This window comes from Diceros bicornis, chromosome 29 (assembly GCF_020826845.1).
Source record: "Diceros bicornis minor isolate mBicDic1 chromosome 29, mDicBic1.mat.cur, whole genome shotgun sequence".
Lineage (NCBI taxonomy): Eukaryota > Metazoa > Chordata > Mammalia > Perissodactyla > Rhinocerotidae > Diceros > Diceros bicornis.
This window is the reverse complement of record NC_080768.1, coordinates 28,245,491-28,260,459: the sequence shown is the minus strand read 5'-3', so window position 1 is coordinate 28,260,459 and position 14,969 is coordinate 28,245,491. Positions and strand designations below refer to the sequence as shown.

Sequence of the window (14,969 nt, the reverse complement as noted above, 5' to 3'; positions counted from 1 at the left end):
ATGTAGTATGTATTGAAATAAGAAGGAAAGGAGGAAGGAGGAAAAGAGGGAAAAGGAGAAAAACTTGGTCCCGAACAGTATGGCCTGCCTACTTTATTTATAGCTTGTGAATGGCCCATGCTGACATCCTACAGGAAAGTTAATGGCCCGGGAATGAAAGGAGGGGGCGGTGCTGTTGCTGCCTTGATTAGCATCCGGAGGTCCTGTGCGCATTTGTGTTGTGAACAGGAGGCTCCGGGTGTGCAGCCTCAGAGTGCTCAGGGAGCTTTCCTTTTATTTTTCATTCCAGAGTGTATACGTCTTGTGATTTGCCATTAAAAGAAGTTTTTTTGTGTTGGAAAGTAGATGTTGATAATGAAGTAGAACCAAGTTATTTAAGCCTGTCTTTAGGGACAGAATTTAAGATGCAAACAAGTTTCATTTTGGACATGTCTCAATTATGATCTCTTTTGGTTGCAAAAACAGTGATGTGGCAGAGGGGCCATGGGTCTCTGAGGACAAGATGTAGGCTGGACGAAAGGCCTTTCTCCTTTGTTTTAGAGGGGGTGAGAGACAGGGTTTCTATCTCAGTACCCTCCCCATCCCCCCGTATCACCTCTTAGTCATCCATCCCCAGGTTATTTGATTTCAAAATAAACTATTATAGCTCCTTACTTCCATATAAAACTTTGGTTCTCCATGTCCCTATGTGTTTCTTTTTACTGATAGGAGAGGAAATGGAGTATACTCGGCTCGGAATGAGCAGGAATTTTGAACTATTTCAATAGAGAGAACTGATTTTTGGAATAAAAGGAGAATGTCAACTGCGTTTCTTCCCTGGGAAAGCAGGGAGGCCTCAGTCACGTTACCCTTCATTCACTAGACTCTTAAAATAGAATACTACTGGTCTGTAGTGATGCAGTTCGTGTTCCCAGGCCCTTCTGCTACTCAGTGTCCAGCATTTGCAAGTTCTTGTCTTACTTCTTTTGTTTTTATAATGAAATCTCAGATGTGCTAATTTAGAGCAGAGGAGGTAATATTGAAGCCTGGATTTCCATCACTGAGGTACTATAGCTTGTAAACACCTATTGTAAAATAACTACTATCTTGTTGGAACAGAGTTTCAGAAACTATGGAGGAGTGTTACTGTGGATTCAATGGATGAGGAAAAAATTGAAGAATATCTGAAGCGACAGGGTATTTCTTCCATGCAGGAATCCGGACCAAAGAAAGTGGTATGTTCTCTAGAAAAAAATGTAATCTTCTGTTCTTTGAACTGTTAGCCTGCTTCCTCTTCAGCTCTCTGAAGAGCTGAATTTACCCGCTTCCAGTTTGCTCTCAGTGTCCTAATCCAGTAATCTTGGTCAGATGCAAACCAGATCATGTCTGGTTTATTGAGGGCCAGCTGATCTCTTTGCCCTCAGGCACTGCTCCTCGGGCATGTGAAAGCTTTCTCCCTCAGCCCTCCAGCCCCTGTCCTAGCTGTGCCTGCTCTTGAGCTCCAGCCATTGCAAACTTTTTCCATTGCCCACTCGTTGCCCTCGCAGCCTGCTTCAATCATCTTGTCCTTGAAGGCCTTCACTGCTCCCTTCCTCCTCCTCCATGTGCCCTGTGGTCTTGGTGCCTGGCTCTGCCTTAGGCTGGATCACAGTGAATTGTCCTTGTTGAGCTTTCAGACTCCTTAGGAACCAGATATTACTGTCTTTATAGCCCGAAATCCTGCTCAGAGCAGGGGTTTGTAATTGAATGAAGACTTGTGAATTGCCTTGTACCAGCTAATCAACTGTCTGTAGTCCAAGGACAAAGCCAGGAAGATGAATAATTTACCAGCACCCTAGACTATAGCTGCTCTGCCTCTCTTTCCCTTGTCCACCACCAGGCTTTGTAGCTTGCCTTCTTTGTGGCTTTTTGTGTGTGTGTTTCATGCAGTAAATTTTTTGACTCCTTGAAAGGAAAGATTTATTGCCAGTGAGCTTCATGCATTAATGTAATTGCAGCATTTTATGGTTTCCTATCATTGCTTAGTTTGTTGATTTTTTTTTTGGCTTTTGATGTTAATATTTCAAGTATACAGAAAAGAACAGAGAATAATATTTAACAAATCTGTGTGTGCCATCCACTTCCCAATTTTGCTGTATTCTCTATTTTGCCATATTTACTTCACATCTTTTTTTAATGGTAATGGTGGATATATTTTTAAACCTGATAATAGAGACGGAAAACAAAGAGCTTTACTGCCTCTCTTTTTATCCACTTAGTACCTAGAATAGTTCTGGAGGTTTTTGTGCCAGCCGTTTATTCCAGGTGGAGGTATACCCTTCATCGTGACAGAAAGTGGTACTCGCCTGTGGTTGGGGAGTGTGTTGTGGACTGGTGTGTGAGGCTGGGCTACAAAGCAGAAAAAACGGTCAAAACCCCTGCATCTCTTTGCTGCTGGTTTCTGGGCATCTTTAGTAAATCCTCACCGTACTACCCCTCTGAGGAGCTATTGTTTCTAACTGTTTTTACTTTTTCCTGTAGGCCCCTATTCAGAGAAGGAAAAAGCCTGCCTCACAGAAAAAGCGACGGTTTAAGACTCATAATGAACACTTGGCTGGAGTGCTGAAGGACTACTCTGACATTGCTCCTGGCAAATAGTGAACAGTTTTGTCTGTGAGCAAAGAGTTACAAATACAAAGTCAAGATCTTTCTTGTTGATGCTGGGCTCTGAAGACTGTCTTCCCATTCTACTTCTTAGGACTGAGGAGAGGAGCATTCAGTTTACAGAACAAGTGCAAATTACCAAACTCAAAGCTTATTTTAATTGAATAGGCTAATGAGAAATGTGATGTTCCCTGTTAACCTTCTATTACTTCTTAGGAGAAAGGCACGTAGCATGGCATGCCAGTGTCTTTGCTGTTTATCTCTACTTCTAAGTGGATCCTGATTCCATTTTTCCTCTTTTATTACTTTAGAACAAGTTTGCAGATAGTCTTGAATGCAATATTTGTCTATTCCAGAAGAACATATTTATAATAAAATCATTGTAGAAGGAGCTCTAAGATGTTCATGAATTCAGTTTGTTTCTTTGCATTCTTGTCAGTGGCCATTGGCAGCTCTGGTCTTTAACTCCAACAGGGTACATATTTGGGACATCATTGAAAACTGGGATCTGTGCTGTGTTGCTGAGCATATGGATTTTACAAATGGAACACAAAGTGTGCCTCTTGTTAGCAAGTGAGGCAATAAAGATACACTATGTGTAATGTTTAGTGTTTTCTTTCAAAAGGATATATCAGTATTTATCCTCTTGGATTTCACAAGTCATGGTCTCATGCCATCTCCAGCAAGGACAGATAGAGTCTTCTTGCCAACCTGAACATCCCCTTTACCATGTCACAACCCTCACGGGGCTTAACCCTGAAGTTCTTTTGGTGGAGACTTCCTCTGTCTCTCCATCACTGACTGAGCTCATGAGAGCCATTATCAAATGTGAGGGCTCTTAAGAGTCGTGGTGACTTACAGGAGGGAAATCTAGGTGGTCATTCCAGCCTTCTATGGCAAACTACCCATTTTCCTTATCTGTGCTTGTTATTTGGTCTGTGGTGGTCCTTTGGGTTGATCCTTACAGTCCTCATATCATAAATTGAAATTGTAGTGGATTATAAAAACAAGGTTCAGTGTTCTCAAAAAAGGCGTAGGGGTAACCCAAAGCAGTGAGTACTTTGTGCAGATGACAAGGAGCCTTTTTGCTGTTTTAGTTCTTTTTGTCCTTTCTATTTACTTCTCATCCATTTATAGTGTCATCTTATTGGTTACCTCTTTCTTACATCCAAGCCCCAAAACATGGCATGAGAAGATGTAAAACTGGGGCTCCTCATGGTAATTTAGAACACAGGGAACTCAGCATATCTTGCTTCTTATCAGAGTTTTTGTGCTAGTAAGGAGGAGCTTTAATGTCTTATGGCATAAAACGTTTTCCTGTAAAAAAAAATCTGGAGCTAGCTTATCTCCAAGTGTGTCTACTTTTTGTGCTCTATGCACACCATCCTGTTTTTCCCCCCAAGTTTTATTGAGATATAGTTGACACACAGCAATGTATAAGGGTGTACAGCATAATGATTTGACTTACAGATATTGTGAAATGATTACCACCGTAAATTAGTTAACATCCATCATGTCATATAGATACTAAAAAAAAAAGAAAAACTATTTCTTTCCTTGTGATGATAAATCTTAGGATTTATTCTCTTAACAACTTTCATATATACCATACAGCAGTGTTAACTGTAGTCATCATGCTGTACATTACATCCCTACTACTTATTTGTCTTATAACTGGGAGTTTGTACCTTTTGACCACCTTCATCCAGTTTCCCCTTCCCCTACCCTATGCCTCTGGTAACCACACATCTGATTTCTATGAGGTTTTTTTTTGTTTGTTTAAGATTTCACATATAAGTGAGACATCATAGTATTTCTTTCTCTGTCTGACTGACTCCACTTAGCATAATGCCCTCAATGTCCATCCATGTTGTTTACGTACACATGTACATACATAAATACCACATCTTTATTCATTCATCTGTTGATGGACACTTAGGTTGTTCCCAAGTCTTGGCTGTTGTAAATAATGCTGCTATGAATGTGGGAGTGCAGATATCATTGCAACATAGTGTTTTCGTTTCCTTTAGATATATTCCCAGAAGTGGAATTGTGGATCATATGGTAGTTCTATTTTTAAGTTGTTCAGGAACCTCCATATTGTTTTCCATAGTGGCTGTACCAATTTACAATTCCACCAACAGTGCACAAGGGTTCCCTTTTCTCCACATCCTTGCGAGCGTCTGTCTCTTGTCTTTCTGATGCTAGCCATTCTAACAGGCTACCATCAAAATATCTCATTGTGGTGAGTGATAGCTCATTGTGGTTTTCATTTGCATTTCCTTAATGTTTAGTCATGGTGAGCATCTTTTCATGTACCTGTTGGCTATTTTTATATCTTCTTTGGAAAAATGTCTGTTCGGGTCCTTTGCCCATTTTTAATTGAAGTATTTGGTTTTTTTTTTGCAGTTGTATGAATTCTTTATATATTTTGGATATTAATCCCTTATTAGATATAGGATTTGCAAATATTTTTTCCCATTCTGTAGGTTGTCTTTTCATTTTGTTAATTCTTTTACTGTGCAGAAGCTTTTTACTTAGATGTAGTCGCACTTGTCTGTTTTTGATTTGTTGCTTGTGGTTTCATTTGTTGCTTTAGGTGTCATATCCAAAAAATCATTGCTAAGATGTATGTCAAGGAGCTTTTTCCCTGTTTTCTTCTAGGAGTTTTATGGTTTCCAGTCTTACATTTAAGTCTTTAATCCATTTTGAGTTAATTTTTGTGAGTGGTGTAAGATAGGAGTCTAGTTTCATTCTTTTACGTGTGAGTATCCAGTTTTCCCAGCACCATTTATTGAAGAGACTATTTTTTCTCCATTGAATATTCTTGACTCACTTTTCAAATATTAATTGACTGTATGTGCGTGGGTTTATTTCTGGCCTCTCAAGTCTATTTCATGGTTTATGTGTCTGTTTTTATGCCAGTACTATACTGTTTTAATTACTATAGCTTTGTAGTATAGGTTGAAAGCAGGAAGTGTGATGCCTCCAGCTTTGTTCTTCTTTCTCAGGATGTTTTTGGCTATTCAGGGTCTTTTGAGATTCCATATGAATTTAGGATTGTTTTTTCACATCTGTAGAAAATGCCATTGGAATCTTGATAGGCACTGCATTGAATCTGTAGATTGCTTTGGGTAGTGTAGACATTTTAACAACATTAATTCTTCCAATCTGTGAGCACAGGATACCTTTCCATTTATTTGTATCTCCTATTTCTTTCATTGATATCTTGTAGTTTTTGGTGTAGACATCTTTCACCTCCTTGGTTATGTTTATTCCTAAGTATTTTATTGTTTTTGATGCTGTTGTAAATGGGATTGTTTTCTTTATTTCTTCTTCAGATAATTTGTTGTTAGTGTATAGGAATGCTACTGATTTTTGAATGTTAATTTTGTACCCCGCAACTTTACTGAATTTGTTGATTAGATGTAATAGTTTTTCGGTGGAGTCTTTAAGATTTTCTAAAAATAAAATCATGTCATCTGCAAGTAGAGACAGTTTTACTTCTTCCTTTCCAGTTCTAATGCTATTTCTTTTTCTTGCCTGATTGCTCTGGCCAGCACTTCCAGTACTATGTTGAATAGAAGTGGTGAGAGTGGGCAGCCTTGTCTTGTTCCTAATTTTAGAGGAAAAACTTTCAGCCTTTCACCGTTAAGTATGGTGTTAACTGTGGGCTTGTCATATATATGTTGAGATACGTTCCTTCTATACCTAATTTGTTAGGAATTTTTATCATGAACAGACATTGAATTTTGTCAGATGCTTTTAATAGGTGTCAGTTAAGATGATCATATGATTTTTTTCTTTCATTCTGTCACTGGGATGTATCACATTGATTAATTTGCCTACATTGAACCATCCTTACATCCCAGGGATAAATCTCACTTGATCATGGTGAATGATCTTTTTAACATGCTGCTGAATTCGGTTTGCTGGTATTTTATTGAGAATTTTTGCATCTATATTCATCAGACGTACTGGCCTATAGTTTTATTTTCTGGTAGTGTTGTTTTTGGCTTTGGTATCAGAGTAATGCTGGCCTTGTAAGATAAGTTTGGGAGTGTTCCCTGCTCTTTGATTTTTTGGAAGTGTTTGAGAAGGATTGGTGTTAATTCTTTAACTGTATGGTAAAATTCTCCTATAAAGCCATCTGCTCCTGGGCTTTTCTTTGTTGGGAGATTTTTGATTACTGATTCAATTTCCTACTAGTAATTGTTCTGTTCAGATTTTCTATTTCTTCCTAATTCAGACTTCATAGGTTGTATGTTCCTAAGAACTTTTCCATTTCTTCTAGATTGTCTACTTTGTTGGCATATAGTTGTCCATAGTCTCTTATGATCCTTTGTATTTCTGTGGTATCAGTTGTAATGTTTCCTTTTTCGTTTATAATTTTGTTGATTTGGGTCCTCTCTCTCTTTTCCTTGGTTAGTCCAGCTAAAGGTTTGTCAATACTGTTTATCTTTTCAAAGAACCAACTCTTAGTTTTGTTAATCTTTTCCATTTTCTTCTTCTGTATTTCATTTATTTCTGCTCTAATCTTTATTATTTCCTTCCTAACTTTTCACTCAGTTTGTTCTTTTTCTGATTCAGTGATGCATAGAGTTAGATTGTTTATTTGAGATCTTTCTTGTTTTTTGATGTACTTGTGTATTGCTATATTGCTATGAACTTCCCTCTTAGAACTGCTTTTGCTGCATCCCGCAAGTTTTGGTATGTTGTGTTTCCATTTTCATTTGTCTCAAGATATTTCCCCCATAATTTCTTCTTTGGTCCTTTGGTTGTTCAGGAGAATATTGTTTAATTTCCACGTATTTGTGAATTTTCCAGTTTTCCTCGTGTTACTAATTTCTAGTTTCATACTATGGTGGTCAGAGAAGATACTTGGTATGATTTTAGTCTTCTTGAATTTGTTAAGACTTGTTTTGTGGCCTAACATATGGTTTATCTTAGAAAATGTTCCAAGTGCACTTGAGAAGAATGCATATTCTGCTCTTGTCAGATACAATGTTCTGTATATGTCTGTTAGGTTCATTTCATTTATAGTGTTGTTCAAATCTGCTGTTTCCTTATTGAGTCTCTGCGTGGATGATCTATCCATTGCTGAGAGTGAAAGTCCCCAACTATTACTCTATGCCATTATTTTTCTTTTTAGCTCTGTTAGTTTTTGTTTTATGTATTTGGGCACTCTGATGTTGGATGCGTGAATATTTACAATTGTTATATCTTCCTGATGGATTGACCCCTTTATTGTTATATAGTGACCTTCTTTGTCTCTTTTTAAAGTCTGTTTTGTCTGATACATGTATAGCTACCCCTTCTTTTTTTTGGATACCATTTTTGCTTGAAATTTTTTCCTGCTCTTTACTCTGAGTCTATGTGTATTTTTAAGACTTAAGTGAGTATCTTGTAGGTAGCATATCATTGGATCTTGTTTTTTAATCTGTTCAGGCATTCTCCTTATTTTGATTGGAGAATTTAATCCATTTATGTTTAAAGTAATTATTGATAGGTAAAGACTTAGTGCTGCCATTTTGTTAATTGTTTTCTGGCTGTTTTGTAGACTTGTTCCTTGTTTCATATTCTGCTGTCTTTTTTTGTGTTTCGATATCATTATGCTTTCACTTCTTTATCATATTCTTCTGTGTAACTGCTACAGGTTTTTCCCTCGTGGTTACCATGAGGCTTACATAAAATATCTTAACATCATAACATCCTATTTTAAACTGCTAACTTCAATTAACATTAAACTGCTAAACTTTACACTTTTACTTCTCCTCCCCCTCACATTTTAGGTATTGATGTTACAGTTTACATTTTTTTTTTTTGGCAGCCTGGGGTTTGCGGGTTCGAATCCTGGGCGTGGAGCTACGCACCTCTTATCAAGCCATGCTGTGGCGGTGTCCCATGTAAGGTACAGGAAGATGGGCATGGATGTTATCTCAGGGCCAATCTTCCTCAGCAAAAAGAGGAGGATTGGCAATGTATCTTAGCTCAGGGCTAATCTTCCTCACACACACACACACAAATTCTTTCTTTGATTTTGACTTTGAACAATTTCATTATAATGTGTGTCAGTGTAGCCCTATTCAGGTTCAAAGTATTTGGGGTCTTTTGGGCCTCATGGATCTGTATGTCCATGTCTCTCCCCAAGTTTGGGAAATTTTCTGCCATTGCTTTAAATATACTTTCTGTTTCTTTCTCTTCTCCTTCTGGAATTCCTGTAAGACAGATATAGTTTCTTTTGATTGTGTCTCATAAGACCTGTAGGCTTTCTTCACTCTTTTCAATTCCTTTTACTCCTCTGACTGAATAATTTCAAATGTCCTGTCTTCTAGGTCACTGATGCTTTCTTTTGCATGGTTGAATCTGCTTATGAAGCTTTCTTTTGAATTCTTCAGTGCAGTCGTCGTATGTTTCAGCTCTAAGATTTCTGGGGTTCTTTGGTTTCTATTTCTTTGTTGTACTTCTTGTTTTGTTGATGCATGCCTTTTCTAATTTCGTTTAGTTGTCTGTGTATTCTTGTAATTCAGTAAACTTCTTTAAGAGGAATATTCTGAATTCTTTGACAGCTCATAGATCTCCCTTTCGTTAGGTTCAGTTATTGGAACTTATTAGTTTCCTTTGAGGGTGTCATGTTCACCAGAGTTTTCTTGATACTTGATTCCTGATGTTGGTGTCTGTGTGTTTGAGTAAGCCGTCTCCTCTTTCACATTGCACAAGTTCACCTGGGTAGACACAGTTCTTCACCAGTCAGCTTAGTTTGGGTTTCTGGTCGTGTCTGCTGGTAACGTTACTGGGCAGGTGGGGCTTGCTATCAGGGTCTGTTTTTGGCGAGGCCACTGCCCAAGCTCTGGGGTCGGGGTGAGGGGGTGGTGTTGCTGGCTTAGAACAGTTGGATAGCATTGCTGGCTTGGTTCCCTGCCTAAGTGAGGCTGTAGGATGGCCTCCGAGGTTGCCTGGGTTCTCTGGTCTACCATCTAGGCTTTCTAGATAGTCAGGACTGGGTTCTGTACTCAGCAGTAGGTGGGTCTAGGAATTAGCTTCTCTGCCTTGGTAGGGCAGCAGGGCAGGCCTCAGGGCCTGCCTGTTGTTTGGGGACCCAAGTCAGGCAGGGCTGTGCATTGAATTTCCTGGCTGGATAGGACCACCAGTTTTGCTCTGCAGGTGGGCTGCTCAGCTCCCCATGTGCTTTGGGGAGGTTCTCTGGTTGAGCAGGCTGGCAGCTGTGTTTAGTAATGGACAGGGCTGTTAATTAGTTTCCCTGCCTGGGCACAGCAGGAGAACCAGCTCCAAGGCTGGTAAGGCTCTTTCTGGTCTTGACTCGAGCCAACCTGTGCCGCTACTTCTCTGGCTGAACAGGGCTGCTGGCTCTCCTCTGCAGGCTGTCTGCTCTGCCTGCCACACTCTGCTCGAGTGTTGTGGGCTGCGCAGCTTTTCAGGTGTTCTGGTCAAGCTTTCTGGTCAGGCGGGGTGGGAGCTTCACTCAGCAGTGGGTGGGGCTATGGCTCAGCTCCCCTACCTGGTGGGGGCAGACCATGCTCCAGGGCTGGAAAATCTCTTCGTTTGAGGACCCAAATCATGCAGACCTGCAGCCCACTGAATTCTCTGGTCAGACTGCACCACTAACTTGGTGCTGCTGATGAGCAAAGCTGCTGGTTGAGACTGTTAGTTGGGTGCTGCAGGTATGAACTTGGTCTCCCAAGATCTGAGTGCTGGTTGTTCTCCCCGCTTCTCCGTCACATTCAGATTCCCAGTGGTCAAGCCTCGCAGATTCCCCTGCAATCCCTGTGTGGTGAGATCGGAGTAGGGGCTCCCAAGAAGTGACCCACAGTGCTAGGGGATCTGGATACCCACCGTAGGCTCTGTTTTCTCGCTGGGGGAGCTGTTGGCTTAGAGGAGACCTGTTGGCTTAGCCCCACGCCCAGAGGTCTCTCCTGTGCTGGCCTGGGGGAGGGGCAGTGTGGTCAGCATGTAGCTGCTCCTTTTACTCTTCTGATGTGGTCTGCCTTGATTTCTGTGGTGCAGGGGTGTGCTTCAGCCTCACCCTCATGTTCTAGAATTCTCTCCGTGGTGTCTTGTCCATGAATAGTTGTTAATTGTTCTCCTTACGAGAGGGAGTGAAGTCAGGAATGACCTATGTTGCCATCTTGTTGACGTCACCTGTCACCATCCTGTTTTATGGGTTAGGTTGGGAAATGCTTCTTGGACATCTCAAACACTTCATCTTGTTTTGCAAGGAGACAGACATCAAGGCCTCTGTCACAGGTTCTAGGGTAAGCTGCTTTACTGCCAGTTGTGTATTAGTAGTAGTTTCTAGCTAAGCCTGTGCTCATCAGTACTTTGTGAAGGGGCCTGATAATCCATTTCAGTTACTTGTCTAAACTCATTTCAAAAATGAGGAAATTGAGCTCTAGAGAAATGAAATGTCTTGCTATATTGTCACACTTGCAAATTCTATAGTTGTACTTCGTTCACTTGCATTTTCTTTTGTGAAGCCTCGATCCCCTTTGCCTACTACATGGAGGAGAAGTTCCTCCGTGCACCCCATGTTGAGTATGGGGTTGGGGCATCTGGTGGCATGTAGGGAGGGATATAGTCTTTGTGGGAAATTGTGTTAGGACCCCAGTTGTCTTTGAAGGTTGTAATAGAAGAGTCTTTTACCAGTTCTTCTGGGTGTCTAAAAACATATCCACCAGAATTCAAGTTACAGTTGAAGTCATGTTCTTACCTCTGCCCATTTCTGCTGGATCTGCTGGCCATTTAGAAGCAAGTGGGAATGAGCATGGCTGGGTGAGTGAAAAGGTTAAGACAATCTGTAGTGCATTTTGATGTATAATTCATCACAGTCAGTTGAGGCTTTTAGGGGATAGCTAAGAGAAATGTAGTTGGGCCTAGACTCAGTGTAAAAAAGGAACATTTGGCTGCTGCTGTCACATCCTGTAATTGTGGCCAGATGATGGTGGGAGCCAGGGGACAGAGGAGTACTTGATACCTGTGGAGCAGAATATTAGCAAAGAGGCCGTGCAGGGACATCCCATTATTTCCGGTTCCAGTGTTCACAGCGAAGGCACTGCAGATACACAGCCCTTGATTTCTTTTGTGAGCTGTTTGAAATCACTAGCAGAAAAACATGTTCTGGATGTGGGAATAGGGCATTTGGATTTATAAATTCCCCAATTCTTATCAGCTAATGACAATTTTCTGAGGCATAGAATATGAGACTCAGTGTCCCCTCTTCCCTCTAGCCACCATTTTTACTTTCAGATGTTTCATTTGTGGGCGGGGAAAAAGATTTTGGATTTTCTAAGGGTTTTTTGACTGTTCTTAACAAGCCGAGACCAGCACTGTTGCTCTGTAGTGTGCACGGAGACTGCAGCGATGCCCTGTCACCAGTGTATCACTGTCACTGGGGTTTCACGTAGGGCAGTCTATCCTTTCCCAGTGTGTATTTTGTGCACTTGTCCTGAGAGTGTAATAGGTGTCTGTGCGAGGTGGGGGTGGGGGGAGGTCCAAGGGCCTCTGGGAAACCACTTCTCAGACTAACTGGGCCTTGCACCACCTGCCCTGTCCTGTCACGTGAGTCGTGTTGAGTGAGCACACTTTGGAAACACAGGGCTAGAATAGGTCCTGGCATTGTGCTGTTGCTTTCCTTCTGGCCATAGTTAAAAAAACAAAAACACATTTTCCTTCATAAAAGGATTTCCATTAGAAATAAATGTGGCTGGTGCTCTCCTCCAGCAGAGTGACAAGGCTGCTGTCACAGGCCCCTTTGGATGGTTAGGCCCCCAGGACTAGTCAGCTCCCCTGGGTTGGAGGTGGGCCAGCCCATTCCTGTGACTCAGACCATGTGGTTTCAAGTCACTGTGAAAACCCAGTGACTTCTCAGCTGCCCAGAATTTTGCAGGGCTTGTACTTCAAAGGATATTCAATGCAAAGACTTTAAAAATATTTTTAAATAATTGAAAACACAGAAGGATGCTAACAGGAGAGAACTGAGTAAATGGTAGCCTGAATCTGGCAGGACCAGCTCCAGAAATACGGAGAGCAGCCTTCTCTTGCTCTGGACTCTTGTAAGGTTTTGAACTCGCTTGCTGAGCCCCTCACACCCAAGGCCTGAGTCCTAGTTTTAGGGGAAAAGTGCTCTTTTGTCCAAGTAAGTATTTTACCTTGGGCATTGTTTCTCATTCCAAATTTTGGTTGAATTTAAGCATCTGGCCTAATAAAGTTTCCAATATAGTGTTAATTAGCATGGTCAAAGAGTTTCACTTGAATTTTAAGCGAGAGAGGTGTGTGAGCAACGGAGGATGGAAGGCTTCACTGGTGTTTGAGCATATTATGCCATGGTTTGTAGGAACAGGGCCTTTTTTCCTCCCATATAAAGCAGGAATCAATGTGGTTTGTACTCGGGAAGCACTGGTAACATAGACCCTGTGGGTGTCACTGGAGAGCTGTGAAAAGAGCATAAAACAAGAGGAAGAATGTTCAGGGCATTTTGGCATCTTTGGAGACTTCGGTAGTTACAGCGCCAGGCCAGTTTGGGGAAGAGTTAGTACTATTTTGTACCATCTAGGATGTTCTGTAGCAGTGGCAGATAGAGCTTTACCATGGCAGTTTTTACATTTTCCTAATTTGGGTGCCTTAGTCAATTAGCTGACTGCATTTGCTTTTTCAGTATCAATCACTAGAGTTTTGTGTAGGTGTTTGGAGGACCAGTATTTCAGATAACACCTCACTATTAACAAATATTCTTCTAAGAGTGCTTAAAAGTGATGTCATGAGAGGGTGTGATAGAATGGATTACGAATTGAAGAGTAAGAGAACAACCATGGACCAATACTCTTCAAACTGGGTAAGAATGCTCTTTATCTATCGGTTGGCTGTCCCAGTGATGTGGAATACCACAGGACTCTGTACTGGTTCCTAGGACTCAGCATGCCTTGCCCAAAGCACTCAGAAATAACTAGTTGATTCCTCTGTCACCCTGACACAGACACCAACAATTCTTGTGTATTGGATAATTCAGAGATGTCAGCCAAGCCATGCCTCCTTCATTCTCAAGAATGTTCCTTATGCCACACAACTCAGGACCCAAAGATGCCATGGGGTACTGGGGGTTGGGGGACCCTCAGAGATGAGGGCAGTAATAATTGCAAATTGGTCCCGAAAGTAGGTCCGACATAGATGCAAGCACTGGGTCTGGTGAATTTGAAGCCTACATATGATTAACTGGAAGCGTAACTTTCATTTTGCAAGTTGTAAAGTTTGTTTCCAGATTCCTTTAATTTGTAGTTTTGTTAGAGGTGGAAAGCATGCCATTTAACTTCAGATGCCAGCTTTCTAGTTCTGTTAGTCTTGTCTTCAGAAGTGGCACCTCTCTCCCAGCTGAGGGTTCATTTGGTAATGAAACAAAAAGATGGCTTAGTTACCATCTTCTGGACCCTACAAACTGGGACATTGTGCATGTAAGCAAGAGGGAACAGACCAGCCTACCTTTTTCTTATTCCAAGTTCCCAGTCCAGAAGACACACTTGCTCAATAAAGTGACAGAAAAGGCAGTTTTTCAGATTGTAATGAAGCTGGTGTTTAACTGATTGGTCAGTGGGAATATATCTGGAATTCTCGCTAGATTGGTAAATACTATCCAGACTTGTCACTTGCAGATCACTAAGGACCGTCAGCACAGTGACGACTGGGGCACTCATTCATCCATCCCAAGGCCCCATATGAAAACACACATGGAAGTGACTGTTCAGCCAGTGACTGGGACAGGATGACCCAAGGCAGGCTGGAGATGCAGTAAATCTCCTTGAGGGTGAGCTGCCCTCAATGCCTAAGCTGTTTGGCCAATGTCTGAGTTGTAGGGTCACAGACGGGCTGAAGGCAGAGCTGCCAGTCCCGGAGCCATGCTGAGTGTGGCCTTCAAAGCCCGGGCAGGGCTGCAGAAAGCTGTGTTTGGTTTTCTACTGTTATACCCGGGCTTAGGGTATTAGACTGCCATGACTGGGGCCTGCTTTTGGTGGATGGTCTCCTCTGCAAAAGGGATGTGAGATCCAAACCACAGAACCAATAATGTCAGTGCCCAACAAGACTGATAGTTACTAGTGGTTGTTGCCGTTACCTGGAATTGAGCACTGCGGTGTTTCCCCCTCCCTCTTTTGGGGGAAGAAGGGCTGGTGAGAGTGTGTATATAAAACAAGTGTATATAAAACACTTGATCGTCTTGGCTATCAGTGCCTGGCTTGTCACTTAATAAAATATATTTCTTTTAAGTTGGCAGAAAACCATAAATGACTCCTTGTAGATTTCAAATAATTTTGAGCTAAAGCCTTGTAGGCTGAGGTGGATGT

The 14,969-nt window shown here is 41.4% G+C and overlaps 1 protein-coding gene across 1 annotated transcript in view; it reads left to right on the top strand.

Moving 5' to 3' along the window:
* GTF2E2 (general transcription factor IIE subunit 2) overlaps positions 1–3,013 on the top strand; it is a 71,463-nt gene extending 68,450 nt beyond the window's left edge. The window contains exons 7-8 of the mRNA XM_058525152.1: positions 1,099–1,214; positions 2,500–3,013. Of these exons, the coding sequence (XP_058381135.1) occupies positions 1,099–1,214; positions 2,500–2,616 (233 nt within the window). The 3' untranslated portion in view covers positions 2,617–3,013. The remainder of the gene's footprint in view (positions 1–1,098; positions 1,215–2,499) is intronic.
* Positions 3,014–14,969: the final 11,956 nt, after the last annotated feature.